The 17,897-nt window shown below is 37.6% G+C and overlaps 1 protein-coding gene across 1 annotated transcript in view; it reads left to right on the top strand.

Moving 5' to 3' along the window:
* The window catches only part of SELENOF (selenoprotein F), a 31,381-nt gene extending 27,018 nt beyond the window's left edge, over nt 1-4,363 (top strand). The window contains exons 4-5 of the mRNA XM_033114218.1: nt 2,734-2,783; nt 3,477-4,363. Of these exons, the coding sequence (XP_032970109.1) occupies nt 2,734-2,783; nt 3,477-3,608 (182 nt within the window). The 3' untranslated portion in view covers nt 3,609-4,363. The remainder of the gene's footprint in view (nt 1-2,733; nt 2,784-3,476) is intronic.
* The last annotated feature ends 13,534 nt before the right edge of the window (nt 4,364-17,897 follow it).

Here is a 17,897-nt window from a genome sequence, read left to right as displayed (position 1 = left end):
CAGAAATAAAGTGACTGGATTAATTTCTTTAGGAATCTCCAAACTGATATCTGCTGTTTTTAAAACTGCGGAAAGTAAACTAGAAAATAAGTTGCTGTGAGGTCTTTTTGTAAGTCCCTTATATTCTCTTGTAGCCTATCCTAGTGCTATGTGTATATAATAACTACTCAAATATCTGTTAAATGATTAATTTACTGCCTCTAAAATGTAATTTGCTACTACAGGGTATTTAACAGATATTCATTCCCTTCATTCAAAATGTAGCTTATTGATCTATGCTTAGCAAAGAGCACAGAACTGATGAAAATTGTCATTAGTGACTCTTCTAAATATTCCTTTTAAATTTGTTCACTCATTCCAGCTTGTTAAAAAATCTGTTGAATGAATGAAAGTTATTAAATATGCCCCAGAGAGGTTTCTTATGTAGTAGGTTCCATACTGTGTGTTAAGCAGTGTTTTGCACAGGTGTGCATACATTTGCCAAAGGGATGGTAAAAATGCAACAGCATATCATAAAATCATTTTTGGGGGATTCAGGAGTCTGCAAAATATAAGTCTCTTCCAACAAGTCCTCAAAACCTTAAAAGAAAAACCATTCACTAATGTTTGTGTTGTCCTAAATACAAGTATATAAAGACCTTCATAATGAAACATTTCTATAGTGCTATTGCTAGTTAATTCTAAGTTTAAAAAATAAGTTCTCAAAAGCATGTGTGTCATTATAAAATCTAAGTAGAGAATGATGCAAGCAATATAGAACTGGTATTATAAACTATCAAATATCTAAATGAAACATCTCATTTGTTCTTATTTTAGAAAGATGTATTCTAAATTTTTTTAACTTGGACCGTTAGACATGATTATTACTGAAAAATTGGTAAAATGTAGATCAGCAGCAACCCCCAAAAGGAAAACTATCCATTAAAATTTCCCCAAACCCTATGCTCCAGATATAACCCCCTATTAAAATAATAATAAACATTTTCTGTTACATTTATTGTGCTAAGTATTTCATATTTTTTCTTGCTTAATTTTTTTAAAGATTTTGTTTGGTGCTTCTGGCCTTTTTCCTTTGTAAATGTATACGTATATATAAAAATGTTTATCCATCATTTTTGAGCAATCATAGGAAATAAACTGATCTATAACCTGCTTTTTATATATAATATGAGTTTGCTTCTATATCACTGAATGTAGATTAACATAATTTTGAATGATTGGATGCATTATATAGTATGGTCCATATTTATTTAACCAGTAGCCTTTAACACATTTAGCTTATTGCCAAATTTCCAGACTTGGTTAGCAGGACCTTATATATCTTTGCATTATTGTGTAATTGTTTCCTCAGAATAAAGAAATTCTTAGAAGGGGACTTGCAGGTTTAAAGAGTATGTACATTTTAAGACTTTCGGTACATTTTGCTAAATACCCTTTAGGCAGGTTATGTCCATTCATATTTTTCCCAACAAAATCCTTTTCTCCATGCCCTCTCTAACCTTTTTTTTTTTTAATTTTTGTCACTCTGAATTGAGGATACCTCTTTGTTTTGTTTTGTTTTTTTTGATACTTATTTGATTACTAGAGTGAACATTTATTTCAAATGTTTATTGATTGTTTATATATTTTCACATGATATGTTCCTATCTATAGTTCATTTCTCTACCTAGTATTTATTTTTCCTTAATAATTTAGAAGAGCACTTTATACGTTATATGTTAGAGATGATTTTCCCACCATATGTGATTTTTACTTTTAATTTTGTTTGTAGTGCTGTTTTACTGTACTGAAGTTTCAGTTTTCATGTAGGTATATCTATAGAGCATTTCTTTTAAGGTCATGCTTACAAAAAGAATTTCATATTCCATATTCACATTGTCTGTGTTAAATGCTATAGTAGTATTCTGAACCTCTCTTTTTTTTTTTTTGACAGTTTTTAACTGAAATTATTGTGTGATTACTTGTTTAGCGTCTTTCTTCTCCAACAGACTATAAACTACTTAGAGCAGAAATCATGTTTCATTTTATAAAGCTTTATCTCTGTTGTACAACATACAGTAGGTATTCAATAAATATTTGTTGAATGAATTTAAAAAGTTAATCCATCTGGAATTCATCTAGATATAAGATATGATGTAGACACCTATTTTTCTATCCTTTTCCCAAATAGTTTTCTCAAAAATATGTATTGAATAATTCACACACACACAATTTCTCCCTCCGCTTCCTCCCTCTCTCTGATTTTATAGCTTTACCATATTAAAAAACACATAATGATATTTATATCTCTTTTGATTTCCTAATCTCTTTCTTTGTTTTATCTATTCTGGTAAATATATGTAATATATAATTCTGGTGTCAGTATTATATATTAAAAAGCAGTTGAAAAACAAAGTCTCCTCCCATGTTTTACTTTTTCAAAACTGTAACTATCCTCACACATTTACTCTTCTATAATAGGTGAGCTTTACTATCATTTTGTCAAGCCCTCAAATTCCCATTGGAATTTGGGATTTTGATTAATTTGAAACAATTAACATCTTAAAATATTTCATTGCCCCATTGAAGAGTATATGTCTTTCCATTTGTATTCATATCTTTGAATCTCCTTAGTTTTTTCCACTTAGGATCTAATATTTTTCTTATTGAATTGATTTATGCTTTTTGTATTCATCTTTATGTCTAGCTTGGATTTGAAAGTGAACAATTTGAATCTTTTTCTTTTTTCTAAAGCTTTCGTCAGGAGTGATAAACCCAAACTATTCAGAGGACTACAAATCAAGGTAAGATGATTTTATTGGAATCTCTTTTTTGCAGCATTAATTTCTTTCTTTTTTGAAGATTGATTTCTTAAGGAATGGGATCATGTTTGTCATCATATTTACCCAGAGTTAGGATTTCTCAGAACTCTGGAAAAATATTGGAGACCCAAGTAGTGGGTTGGAAGTTTCAGGAAACCAACCTAATTATAAACTAATTACAACAAAATCATTAGATTTCTAAACCAAAGAAAATTCAAAGTCCAATGTAGAATTCTGTCTGATAATTTGTATATACATCTTATGTATTTTACCATTGCTCTTATGCAATCATTCTCTCTCGTTAATTATTTGAACTTGTCTTCCTCCTCCATTAAATTTTCAGCTCATTTGAAAGTTTGAAAATACTATGTATGCAATAAATATTTGTTACAGTCAATAATAAGTGTAAATCCCAAATAAACTATATTGATACCAACAGGTGTTTTTCTCTTTAGAGATAAAATGTAGTTTTTTTTAATTATCATTTTTTATGAAATCTCATTAAATTATTTCCCAAAAGACTTCCTTTAAGATCTGTTGTATGTACTATTATGTCTAAAAGCTTTTTTATATTACTATTAAATTTAGTTAAGCTGAATTGCTTTGGTTTGGATCTTGTTTGAGGCTGATAAAGCTCTTCTAAGCAGAAAATAATGATGTCCTTCTTTTTCGTAGTATGTTCGTGGTTCAGACCCTGTACTAAAGCTTTTGGATGACAGTGGGAACATTGCTGAAGAGCTGAGCATCCTCAAATGGAACACAGACAGTGTAGAAGAATTCCTGAGTGAAAAATTGGAACGCATATAAATCTAGATTAAATTCTGTCCTATCCTTTTGTTACCTTCCCAAATGAAATATTACAGCACCTAGAAAATAATTTAGTTGTGCTTCCATCCTTTGATCAATCTTTTACTGTGAGGCATTAAACATCTAATTAAAAGTTGAAGTGGCAGCACAGCCCATGATACCTAAGGAAATGGCAAGCTTAACAAGTCATTTTATATAAATTTCTATCCTCCTACATTTGTTGATACCACTAACGAAATGCTTTGGAATAGATTTTTGGTTAATTATGCAAATGATAGTTTGTGGTAATTGGTCCAGTTTTACAAACAACAGATTTTTAAATTAGGGAGGTTAGTAAGGAGACGATTACTACTATGCCTCATGTGCTATGTGCCCTTTGAAAGTAATGACAGAAAACTACAAAGCAAGTAAGGTATACCGAGCCTCAACAGACTGCTTGATCCTCAGATTCTTTCATATTTTTTATCACCCAACTTTCCTTTTAATAGAAATTCTATAGTTTATAATGAATGCACTGCATAAAAACTTTATGGCTTCATTATTGTGAAACAGATTCAAGATCTAAAATAAGAGTAAAACATTCTCAAAGATTTGCATTAATGAAGACTACACAGAAAACCTTTTGAGGATTTGTGTGGATCTGATATTTAGCAAATTTTTGTGCTTTACATTTTTACAGAAAAGTCAATTTAAAAATGATATTTGTAAGACCAAAATATAAATAAAAAGTTTCAAAAATCTCTGTGAATTTGAAATTCTTCTGGTTTGTCCTTTCATGTTTAAAAATGATACATTTCTCAGTACATTATTTTCTTTTCATACAAGCCTTTATTTTCTTTTAGCCAAAATATTAAAATGTTTACACTATTTAAAACTTATAACTTCTAATTGTGGGTAATAGTGCTTTATATTTGTCTAGCATTATTTTTTTATTTTTTAAAGGGCTTTCATTTATAAACACATTTTTATTAATATCTAACATAAGGAATATCTCTTAAAATATAAAATTTTAGGAGCTGTTAAATATGTTTTTCGTGTTTTTTTGTTTTGCTTAAACTTTTATCTGGTGAAAATGACTTCAGTTCTTCATGAAACGTAGTTCACTAAGAACAACATTCATCCAAATGACTTAAGGTCATTTAAATTGCTTTCTAACTTACCAGATTGGTCAAAAATCCCGTTATGTCAACTTAATCTCAGGATAAATTCTTATAATCTGGAAACTTTCTTAATTTTTGATTTTGAACTATACCATCATAATGAAGGATATTTCGAAATCTTTAAAGACAACTGTACCAGAATATGTTTATAGAATATTTTTAATAGAGGTCAGTTATAAATCTTTACTAGCATTTTGTGTCGTGTTGTATTTAAAATTAAGTATACTTTTAAAGCCAGCAAGAGAATGAGTAAACCCTGGGCAATTTGGTTAATCAAAATGAAATACTATGAGAAGTCCTGGCAAGCAGACTATGGTCTGCTTTTGGTCATCGAAAGTAATGGAGAGGACCATCATGTTGATAGTACAAGGCCCTGGATAAATTGGCACTAATTCCTCATGGTGGTTATTACTTCAGAACAAGAGGGAGGTGAAGCCAATCACGGGAAGTAGAAAAACAAGAGAGGAGTTGCCACCACATAGAGAACAGTGGGATAGAAGGGGATAAAACTGCAAAATTGGATTGACATAGAAAACTAATTGGGCTGGTCTCCAAGCAGGAAAAGCCAGTTATATGAGTATCTGGCATTGGGATTTTAAAAAGTGAAGAGAAGCCTAAAATGTCTATTATATTCAATTGGTTACGAGAGATCAAAAGAGGATGAAGAACCTCACTGTATCTTCGAGCTTGAGATTCTTGAGTTGATGAATAAATGTGTATCTACCAAGCATCACTGTTTTAATTGGGAGATTCAAGTTAATCAGCCAATTCCAACTTTTTCACCAACTCCAATCAAAGAATAGCTAAAAGCTTTTTAAAGAAACAAAGAAATCTTGATTACCAAGAAAGGAGTATAACTGATCCAAAAAATACCATTTTGTAGCCAAATTCTGACATTTGATTAAGCTTAGTCAAGCTTGTTACAAATGTGGATATATAATAGTCACTTGATATTTATAAATTTGCTCCCCCTGCCAAAATGATGTTACTTATAACCTAAAACGGTTAATTTATCTCTAAATTCCTGAATTTGGCAAAAGCTTACAAGAAGTTATGAGCACAAACTGATATTTCCTGTTATAAATGGATCTGAGACATAAAAGTCTAAAATTAAAGTTAATAAAATTCAGAAAAATAGTTTTAAAAGCAAATACTGCAAAATTTTGGAAATTAAAATTGGCAACAGTGTATGTGAAAGAATGTCTACGAATATATTGGAAAGAGGAGCACAGATTCCAGATATGAGCACAATTAGATAGTATTTCTTTTATTTAGAAATTAAAGTAACTTTTAATTATATTCTGTGGTGACACAGGACTTTTTCTGGGAGGAGAGGGCCTGCATTTATGCTCAAAAATTAAAAACAGACTTGCTGATTAAATATAAATATTTTACCTTCAACATGGCCTTTGGCCCAGGAATCTACTGATGAAATATGGTTATTTAGAAATACTGAAGAAATAAAACTAAGAATAATTGTGTGAAGCCTCTAAAATTAGTCCTTTCCTGTTAACCACTCTTGAAATGTACTTCCTAAGTACAGCATTTTATCTTTTCAGCATTACTGAAGACACTGAAGTTTAGACACTGAAATTCAAAACTTTTGTAAAAGCCTTTTTGGTAGAAAAACTGAACAACTGAATAGCTGATCCTCATTGGTGAATTCCATATTTACATATTCACTGATTCATTAAAATTTAATTATAACCCCACAATCACAATGTCTGAGACAGTTTTGAAGTAATGAGCTGATGGGATGTGTGCACAGCAGAGAAAAATTGGAGTCCCCTAATGCAGGCATTCCCAGCCAAATTAAACAAGGTGACACTGCCTTGTTTCAGCTCTCATGCTATAAACAAATATCCTTTCACAGTCTATTTAGTGCCATATTTTTGGCACTTTCGTGCTTTGTGTTGTTTACTTAGCTGTTTAAAATGACCCCTGAGCTTAGTACTAAAGTGCTATCTAGTGTTCGTTAAGAGCAAGACGGCTGTGACGTGCCTTACGGAAACATACATATTTTAGATTAGTTTTGTTCAGGGATGAGTTACAGTGCTATTGGCATGAGCTCAATGTTACTGAGGCAGCAGCGTACATTAAATAGGGATCTGTAACTAGGAACACACAAAACACGTATGTATGGATAGGTTGATAACGCTGTGATCAGAGACCTCCAGGAACCTAACCTTGTATTTCCCCAAAGAGCAATGGTTCAGTATTTGGTAATTCAGTGTTTGCAGTGACTTTATAGAACATAATTAACTACCATGAGTACTGAGAATTGACTGTAATTTTTTAAACATTTTTTATGGAAATATAACTCACATTTTAAATTCACCCACTTAGAGTATATAACTCAATGGTTTTTTAGTATAGTCACTGAGTTCTGCCACTAAAACCACAGTCTACGTTTAGAACATTTTCATCACCCCAAAAAAGTGGCCTGCATTAACACGCACTGCCAGCCCTAGACAACGACTGATCTGCTTTCTGTCCATGGATTTGCCTATTCTGAACATTTAAGTGGAATCATACATATATGTAATACAATATGTGGCCTTTTGTGTCTGGCTACTTTTATTTTGCATGTCTTCATCGTTCATATTTATAGCATGTCTTAGTACTTCACTCCTTTTTGTGACTGAGTAATATTCCTTTTGATGAATATGCCGCACGTATCCATTATTTGGTAGATATTTGGGTTCTTTCTACGTTGGGGCTATTATGAATAATACAACTATACACATAAACAAATTTTTGTGTGAAAATGTTTTCCTTTCTCTTACATATATCTAGGAATGGAATTGCTGAGTCATACATATCTATGTTTAACTCTTTGAGGAACTGCCAAACTTTTCCAAAATGGCTACACCAGTTTACATCCCACAAGCAATGTACAGGGGTTCCAATTTCTGTACATCCTAAATTTATTGATCTCTAATTAAGTACTCATTTTACACTCTTATCAGGGCCAACTGAGATGTGTTAAGCACTTTGCCCTCCACTAAGTGGTCTTCAGACTGCAATTCTTTTTTAATTCTTTAGATGGTATGTTTTATTCTCTCAATTTTACTTGCCTCTTCCACCTTCTGTCACTTTACTGGATTTTAACTTGTTTTTCCTCTTCCCCATCTTCAGTCATGAATATAAACTATACCTGTAAGGTGTCCACTTCTGGTAGAGGTTACATTCTAGTGGGACAGGCAACCATTAAACAACAGTACAAATATATAATTGCAATTATGGTTAAAAGCAATAAGAAAAAATTACTAGAAGAGAATTACAAGGGAAACTAATGAGTTTAGGGATCTCTGAAGGAAGTGACATTCAAACTGAGGCCCAAAATATAAACAGGAAAAGAGTGAATTGGAATGCCTTCCAGTCAGAGGGAAGAGCTTGCACAAAGATCCAGATTTAGTAGGAAGAAAGGAACCTTCACATACCTGACAGAAGGCCAATGTGCCTGGAAACTAATGAACCAGAGGAAAGAGTAGTAGGAAATGAGGTTGGGGAAGTAGGCAAGGAGGATCTGGTTCATGTCATCTTAAGAGTTTAGCTGTGTTCTAAATTGCTTTTAGAAAGAAAGAAAAAACCTTAAGTAGAGGAATAACAAAATCCAATAAGATCAACTCTAAAGGTCATGCACAATCAGCAAATATTCAGTTATGCCTTTGTAAACACTAAGGGCTTTATCTAGTGCTTTCACTAACGATTTAGGAGCCTCTAGTATACAATTTACTTTTTAAAACTACTCATCAACTTGATTTGAGAACAAAAAAGACAAGCCTAAGCATAAATGTTAAACTTTATGGCATTCCAATATTCATTTATATATATCCAAACGATTCTTAAAATAGTCACTAGTTACGTGAACTAATGGAAATGCCTATTACTTCACACCACACTGGGGCATTCCTCCTTGCCCCATCGATGAGGGAGCACTAATCTCAATTCTAGTTCCAATGAATGAGTGTGCTGATTCAGGTGCTCCAGGAATGTCCCTTGTGCTGGTTGTGTGTGCCCTCCTGTTATAGTTGAGCCTTGATTGCTGTTGGCAGCTCAGTGGGTGGGACTGACCCTCAGGCTGATTGGATGTGGGGTTTGGCCATGTCCACAGCTTATGGGCTGCTGTGGGGGGGGCTTACCCCACTGAGGGGGATTCACCCCAGCAGGCTCTCATGCCTGTTGAGATTGCCCTTTGTGTGTGCTGCCTGAGGGGCTAATTGGGTGGTGCTCTGCTGTGGTCTGAAGCCAACTTCCAAGTATGTTGGTTCTGGGGCCTCTCGGGAGGCGCTCCGGTGCAGACCCAGGTCAACCACTCCTGTGACCAGCCAGGGACTACCTGGTAGGAGCTACAAAGTGATACAAGGTTGATTGCTGCCTGTGCTGTACCCGGAGATGTGTGGGAGAGGCCATACTGTGAACCTAAGACAGCTGCCATCAGTACCAGGTCTGAGGTAGCACCGCAAAAAGCCAGGACACTCCAAGGCCTGCTGCCACCTGCTGGCTCCTATAAGTTTCAGCTGCTGTTAAAGCCTCCATAAGCAAGCTGGGTGAGGCAGGGTCTCAGTGAGTCAGCAAGGTGGAAGAGAGGAGCTCACCAGGCCAGTCATTTAGATTTGGCCTCTGGGGGCAGGCTCAACACAGGAAAGATGGAGCCTACCTGCTGGCTGCAAGGGAGGATAGCCTCGCACAGAGAAAATGGGGACTGTTCCGCCAGCCCTCACCCCAAAATTACACAACTAAGTCTCTCCCCATATGTCTCTGATGCCCCCAGAGTCACCATCCCCCTGCCAGAGCCCAAGATGAGCGCCTGAAAGTGAGTCTGTGTGCGGGCCATTTAAGAGGATGGCTGGGTTTCCTGCACCTTCCATCCCACCCAGATGGTCAGAATCCCCACTGTTTTTCACAGCCAGAAAGTTGTGGGAGCTCCTCTTCCCAGCACCAGTACTCTGGGCTGGGGAATCTGGTGTGGGGGGCTGGGGTCCCTCGCTCCTTTGTGGGGAACTTCTGTGGTCAAGATATCTCTCCTGATTTTCAACTGCCGCATGTGGGTATGGGACCAATCTCGACGTGGCTTCTTTTTTGTATCCTTAATTACACAACTTCTGTTCAGCTAGACTTCAGCTGGTTCTCCAGGTTGATGTTCTATAATTTAGTTGTAATTTTGATGTGTTCATGGGATGAGGCAAGGATAGCGTTTATCTATTCTGCCATGTTGGATTTCCTCAAGATGTATGTCTAGTCTGATTTATATCACTGCATAACAAACCACCCCAAAACCTACTGATTTAAATGTTTAAAACAATGACTATTTATTTTGCTCACAAATTTGTACTTTGGACAGGGCTCAGTGAACATAGCTCATCTCTGCTCCACAAGGTGTCAGTTGGACCAGTTCAACAGGGGCAAGAGGATCCAAAATGGATCACTTACACAGCTAGCAAACTGGCACTGGCTGTAGGCAGTTTAAGCTTCCTTACAGCATGGTGACTAGTTCCAAAAACAAGCATCCTAAGAAGCAGGAAATGGAAACTGCCTATTTCTTAAGGCATAGGCCTAGAAAGGGCACAACGTCACTTCCACCATATTCTATGAGTCAAGTAGTCACAGAGCCCAAATTCAGGAGAAGGAGACATAAACTCAGTGGAGGAGTGTCAAAAGAATTATGGAGGTGTGTTTTAAAACCTCCACACCTATGCACGTAAGGCCCAATGCATTTGAGTGATGTTCATGTTTTTTAAGTGTGTTTTTCTTTTGCCCTAAGGGACATTTTTCTTACTTCAGACTTGCTTTTAGTACTGTTTGAGAAATTCTTAGTTGCTACATTTGGCTCTAGGTCTATCCATTGGTCAGGCATTCCCAATAATTTAATTAGGAACAAAAACTTGCCCTTCAGACTTTCAATTAGAGCAAAGCAACTTCATCAGTTTTGCACTGCTGATTTACAAAGCAACATAAACATCTCTAAGTTAGCTTTACATAAGACCCTCCCAACCTTAAAGCAGAACTGATGCAGGACATCTGCCCACTCTCCCAGCACAAGTCAATGATTCTATATATCTCTTCACCTTATTTGTAATTGGTATAAGTAAACATCATATTCGAGAGTACGATGATTTGTTTCAACTAGTTAATATTCCCTCTGTGATGTGTCAACTTGGTTAGGCCATGGTACCCAGCTGTTTAGTCAAACACTAGTCTGGAGGTTGTTGTAAAGGTACTTTTTAGATGTGATTAACAATTATAATCAGTACATTTTAAGTAAAGCAGATTATCTCCATAATAAGGGTGGGTCTCATCCAATCAGTTGATGGCCTTAAGAACAAAGATTGGGGTTTCCTGAGATTGAGGGAATTCTGCCTCAAGAGTGCAACACAGAAACCCCGCCTGAGTTTTCAGCCTGGTGGCCTTCCCTATGGATTTCAGACTCAAAATAGCAGCATCAACTCTTACGTGAATTTCCAGCCTGCCATACTGCCCTACGGACTTCCGACTTCCCAGACTATATAATCTCATGAGCCAATTCCTTAAAATAAACGATAGGTAGGTAGATAGGTAGACAGACAGACAGATAGATAACAGAAATATCTCAATGCAAACAATATAGATTCTATTGTATCTGTTTCCCTAGAGAACCCTAACTAATATACCTCTTGCAATATTCTGTGCATTAATGATTAGCTTTCACTTACAAAATTTGCAAGAAAAAGATCCACATAAGTCTAGACTATTATACAGGCTCTTTATATAACCTATGTTCAGAGATTGTCAGAATGATAGTATTTCAGTTTCCACAGAATTTCGACAGGCTCCTCCTCACAGCCACTTAGCCCAAGTGTCTTTTTCAAGGTGGTAGTGTTTTTTGCTTATTAGCAGTAACATATGGGATTATGTTTATGTTTGACTGCATACAGTGTATGCCATCAAAGCTGATTAAATGAGTCATTTAGGACTGTCTATAAGAAAAGACTTAACAGATGTAAAAAAGAAAAAAGTCATCTTTTGAACATAAACAATGATGTCAATTGGTTTAGAAGTTTCTGAAAGGCAGTACAATAGTGGGAAAAGAATGTTTTGTAATTGATTTGCAAACCGAAGTGGAAAAGTTTCTAGCATAGCTCTGCAAGAAATACCTCTAGTCAAATTAATGTAATCTTTTCCGGCAGAACTATTGGCCTGTTAGAAAAGGGAGACGTGATGGGTGTATTCTATCCTCCATATAGCCAGATATGTTATCCTGTCTGATAGCGCATAGTTATTTGTAAACTAGAAAAAATATGATCTAATACCTCAGTTCTTACGTGGGTACATTTGAGAATGCTGAAGTATTTATTCTTGGTTATTTTCAAAAGATCAGTATCAACATAGAGTAAAGCAAGCAGCATCTTCAGGTTTCTATTAGGATGTGACTTGCTACAATCATGGTACTTGGCAGTGAGTAGCCAAGACATAGGGGCAAAGTACTGACAGATGGCGGTGGGGATTCTCTTACTCCCGGTTATTTTTCCTTCGGCATTTGACTTTATTGTTTCCCCTCTCGTGACTTCTCTTGGAAGGGACTACACATCTGCTTCAGTCTCACACTCCTTGGTGCCAGTCATCTATGAAGGTAATCCCTCCACTCTATCTTTTTAATATTTGGCATCACGTTGATTTTTCTCATGATCACTGGGTGCATTGGAGCTTTGCTGTGCTCCATCACATTCTGACGCACTGAGGGTTAGGACTTCAATGTATGAATTTGGGGGGGACACAATTCAGCCCATAACACTGCCAAAAAACCTGATTCCAGGGTGGCGAGGGGAGAAGTGAGTTGAAGAGAAATTGGGAAGTGGAAAGTAGAAACAACTGTTTGGAGAAACCTGAATAAGACAAGAAAGAGTTAGATTGGATTTGGGAATCAAAGGAGGGTTTTGTTTGTTTGTTTATTTGTTTGTTTAAGCCTAAGAGGAACTTAAGAGTAATTAAACAAAGGAGGAGGAGTAAAATGAGGGAAAGAGGCAAAGATGAAATACACATGTGGAGAGACTTGGCTTCAACCAGAGGGAGAGCCTAGAGGACAAGTGATCATGATGAGCCAGCATGGTCGACAACATGGTAGAAACATAATATGGAAAGTTTAGGAACCTCAGCTTCCTCAGGGACATAGAAGACAAGGTCATTCATCAGGATTCAAGAAAGCAGACTAAGTGTTGAGTAATGGCCCTGTAAAGAAGGTGATGAAAGAGATGAGGAATTAGATGGAGGATAACGCTAAAGAGGCACTGATCTTCCTAGCTGGAGTCTAACCCTGGACCTTCACTTACCTACTGTGTGAGTTTGCCTATATTATCTAATTGTTCGTTGTCATGTTATTCTCCTCTGTAAAATAGATGGGAATAGGGTGGGTAATAATAGCTCCTGTGAGCACTCTGCACTATTGTGAGGATTAAATAAGAAAATGGTTAAATTTTCAGGCATTATTAATAATAGCGTTCTGGTTCTTGCACTACTCAACACAGTACCCTGATTAAGCAAACAGTTAGTAGTTCTCACTTACTCTATTTTAGCTTCTCATTTTTCTTTATTCAAGCTTCACTTGGGCCATTTATCAAGAGCTGTTTGTCTGGTTATATAGATTTATAATGGTACTCCCCTTTCCCATTCAAAAGTTAAGCCAAAAGGTGTTACTTTACCCATTTAGTCTTAAATATTTCCAGAACATCCCAAATAAAGCCTGTTTTCTCTCAAAGAAAATAAAACATACACATACCAAACCGTTTTCAAATTAAAATAGGCAGTGAACAGACGTATTTCTGCCAAGAATAATCTCTGCTCTACTCAAAGCTGGTTTACAGGATTGTAAATTGAGATCAGTCTTTGCTTCTTATTCTATAGGGGCAGTGAGTCAGGATTTCCTGAAATTAAGCAATCATGTAAAATGCATTAGTGGCTTCTAGAAGACCTCATGTTTTCTTGCGCCAAGAAATTAACCTATTTTCTACTTGGCAGGTCTTTCATATTCCCCAGTGACCTTAGTTAAGGTCCTTCCATCAGCCTCAGAGTCAGTATGACAATGTAGCTAAGATTCATCAATCAAAATTTGTTTTCCAAAAACATATAAGCCTGGTGATGATTGCTACATATCAGTGAAAGTCGAATTCCACGTCTGAATCATAATTTTTTTAGTCAAAGCTATGCTAGCTGTTAATCCTAGTCCAATTCCTTGAATTGTTTAACCCAATTATAATCTGGTTTGGGTCCCACCTGGAACAGTAATCTCCTAATTGCTTTTCCCTTGTTCTCATTCTATTTGAACTTTCTGTATTAATTTCACTTCTGTCGTGGAAAACTTTTGCTTCCAAAACACCACTTTTGCCTAGTTCTCGTCTATCCTTCATTGGTTATTTCTTCTCAGCCTACCCCACAGATATTGCAAGTTGCCCCTCCTCTCCCTGTCAAGTGTCAGGAATTCAAATAGCAGGAGGGGCCTCGCCAGGCAGGTAACACACAGGTCAGATATAATTCCTAGGGAGTGATAAGAGCTCTGGCAAAGATAAAATGCATGCTCCATATAAAGGCATCCACAACTGAAACATTTTTAAACATTATTGGCCAAAAATCCTTTCAGAGACTGAATTGGGCTGTACAGCTGTTTATTGACAGAACTGTTTTCAGAATCCAGATCTTCCTGTCCAAGACTCCGAGGACAGGGCCCATTTTTAGGGTGTTTTGTGTACCACTTAAGCCCCAACATTCCTGACTTTGAGTTCAGGTAATTTGCCCAACCTGATTTACTTTTAATCTGTAAAACAGGCTTCCCTAGAGGCTAACGTAAATTTGTTTCTCGACATGAAGCAAAAGACGTTTTCCTAAGTGGCAGGGACATCATTCATATCTTAAAAGTTTTCCAAAGGGCCCTTTTCTATTTCTCTAACTTAGAAGTGTCACTCATCTCCGTGCATCCTGAGGGTCTCTTCCATCTGTCTCCCACCTAGAGTTTACTTACATTGTTACATCTGACACTTGCACAGAACTCATGAGGGAACATCATAGTTTATAAGAAGGGAAGAACTCACCTTCTTCAGCATGAAATCTTAGTTTTTTATACTCTGCCAGTGCAGTATTGGGAGAGTCTGTTTTCCTGGGCTTAGTACCAAATATGTATTTGTTTAACATCCTTTCTCATTGAAGTTCCATTTTCTATGAGAATATTTGTTTCAAAAAAGAATCTGAATGAAAACTCTACATCTGAAGGAGCTTTTCCTTCCACAGAGTAGACATTTAAAAAAAAAAAAACAGGAGAGTATTTTCTTGAGAAAGTTCTTGAAGTGATACACAGTGTCACAGAATAGTTTTCATGTTTGCTGAAGCTGCTGCAAAGACACCAGAGGAATTACTCTTGGGGGCAGAGACTGAAAAGATACCGCTGCTTCTCCATGATGTGTTTTCACCAGCTCAGGAGGGCCAGTTCAGTTTGGCTCAAGAATCACTGGTCCTCATTTTACAAGGTTCTGAAAGGGTGAAAGAGTCCCTGCCCTTAGTTCAAAATAAAAAAGGATCCCAATTGTGGGAGTATCAGACAAAAAGAGACCCAGGGATAAGTACAAGGTTGCAGTTCATGCTTCCTACCGCCCACCCAGACTCATTTGGCCTCCATTCCCCCATTCACCCTACTGCAACCCCCTCTGCATAGCATAGATTAATATACCATGCATTTTGATCAAGCCCTCCCTTGAAGAAGTTACTTCATTTCTATCCTCCTCCAGTTCATTTGGCCTGCCCTTTCTCTCCAACTTTGCCTCTAATAATTAAATTCTGTCTTCTTATACTGGTGTTCCCTGGATACCCTTCTAGAATGTAATTGCCACGAGGGCAGAAACCCTGTTCCTCTTATTACCATGTATTCATGCAGCTCAGTCCAGTGGCTGGCACTAAAAAGGTGCTTCATAACAGTTGTTAAAATAAATGGAAGGTTCATTCATAGTGCCAGGTCTTTGTTCCAGTAATTCTATCTGGAATGTCCTCATTCTTCATCTCCAAATTCTTAAGCCCACATTAATCTCTGCGATGGACTAAGTATTTGTGTCTTCTCATAATTCAAATGTTAAAATCCTAACCCTCGATGTAATAGTATTAGGAGGTAAAGTCTTTGGGAGGTATGTCATGCAGGGTCTCTGGTCCCGCTCCCCACATAAGAACGCAGGACATGGTGAGGCCAAAAAGGAACACCCACGGAGCCATAGATAGGGGAGCCATACCACTATATTCTCGCTGGCGGCTGGGTTGGACACACAGGAAGCAGGAGCCACACGATCCTCAACCTGCCGTCCACTTGTTTCTGCCAACCAACCTCACTTGCTAACTGCAATCCGCCTCTCTGCAATCCGCAATCCACAGTCCGCGCTTGCTAGCTTAGCCACGGCAGTTATATCAGTGGCTAATGGCTAACCGGTAACAGCTGATGACCAACTAGTCACAGCTGATGGCCGTCTACTACCCGAGCCAGCACCTTTCCATGTGACGCTGAGAGCCAGAGCTCTGGGGCTCTGTCCGCACAAGGCATTTAGCTCATGAGGGTAGAGTCCTCAAGATGAGATAAGTGCCCTTGTAGAAGAGACCCCAGAGAGCTCTTTCATACTCCTCCACCATGGAAGGACATAGCAAGACCTATGGAAGGGAATCTCTGAATCTTCCAATCTATGATGGAAGCAAGCTCTCACCAGGTACTGAATCTGCTGGTGCCTTGATTGGACTTCCCAGTCTCCAGAACTGGAAGAAATAAATGTATGTTTACAAGCCACCAGTAAACATACATTGTCTATGTATGTCTAAGTCTATGATACTTTGTTATAGAAGCCCAAACTGACTACGACAAATGTGGGGACAGAGCCAGGAGTGCAGTTTCCAGGCTCTCGCCCTCACATGGAAAGGTGCTCACTCGGATAGTATATGGCCATCAGCTGTGATCAAATGGCCATCAGCTGTGGCTAGTTGGCCGTCAGCTGTAACCAGTGAGCCATTGGCCACTAATATAACTGCCATGGCTACGCTAAGCAGCAAATGGGGGCTAGCAAGAAGATGGTGGCTGAGCTAGCAAGAGTGGATTGCAGCTAACAAGTGAGGTTGGTTGGCAGAGAGAAGCTGACAGCAGGTTGCAGATCGTGTGGCTCCTGCTTCCTGTGTCTCCAACCCAGCCGCCAATGAGACTATAGTGGTCCGACTCCCCTATGGCTCCGTGGGTGTTCCTTTTTGGCCTCACCCTGTCCTGCGTTCTTATGCGGGGAGCGGGACTAGAGACCCTGCATGACACCCTGCATGACAACAATCTTGTTTTTTTAATGAGGATGGCATTTCAGGTTTGCTCTGTACGAGTTAGTATTTGAATATATCCCACACTGGTGATATCCCATCAATTTTCAGGTAAAGACACGGTTGACTAAGTTCTTTGCTGCTCTTAACACATTTGGTTGCTCAAGGAACACTGAAATTCCTTAAGTACACACTTAATTATAATCTCTGCAACTTGCCAGAAGGAGCTCCACTTATATTTTGAGGATCAGGACTGCAGCGTTCAGCTTTCCAATAAATCAGCTTAATTCCAGGAAAGTCTGAGTAACTGCAAGAAATTAGTCAGAAAGGATAGAACAAGCAGGCCTGATCCAAGGAACATGAGATCTTCCTTATAGCAAAGTCATTTTCTAAGTAGAGTGATAAATTTTCCTGATAGGAACATTTGGGCCTGACTTTTCTAAAGATCCAATTCTTACCATCCACAGAATATACACTCACTCCCCTGGACTGAATAAGGACTTCAGTGGGGCCCTCAAGTATTTGCAGATGACCGCCTCTGGGATCATTTTGTCCTGCAGTCATTCAAGCGAGTATTTTGGTCTCTTGTGGACCGCTTGTCCTAAGACCAAGTCTCATGGGGATACTTGTTTCTCCTTTGTGAGAGGAAGGAGATAAACACTAACTTCGATGGCAGTGACACATGACCCTCAACAGCTAACAGTTGCAAAATGGACTAAGAAAGGGGATTTTCTTCCCCCCTTATTTTCCACTTGATGACAGAAATGGTCAATTTTTCTACCATTAGGCAATCCGTGACATACTAGCTTAATTAAGGTCGTATTTATGAAATGGA

This window comes from Rhinolophus ferrumequinum, chromosome 9 (genome assembly GCF_004115265.2).
Source record: "Rhinolophus ferrumequinum isolate MPI-CBG mRhiFer1 chromosome 9, mRhiFer1_v1.p, whole genome shotgun sequence".
Lineage (NCBI taxonomy): Eukaryota > Metazoa > Chordata > Mammalia > Chiroptera > Rhinolophidae > Rhinolophus > Rhinolophus ferrumequinum.
Note: the sequence above shows the minus strand (reverse complement) of the source record. Positions and strands in the feature narration are given on the sequence as shown.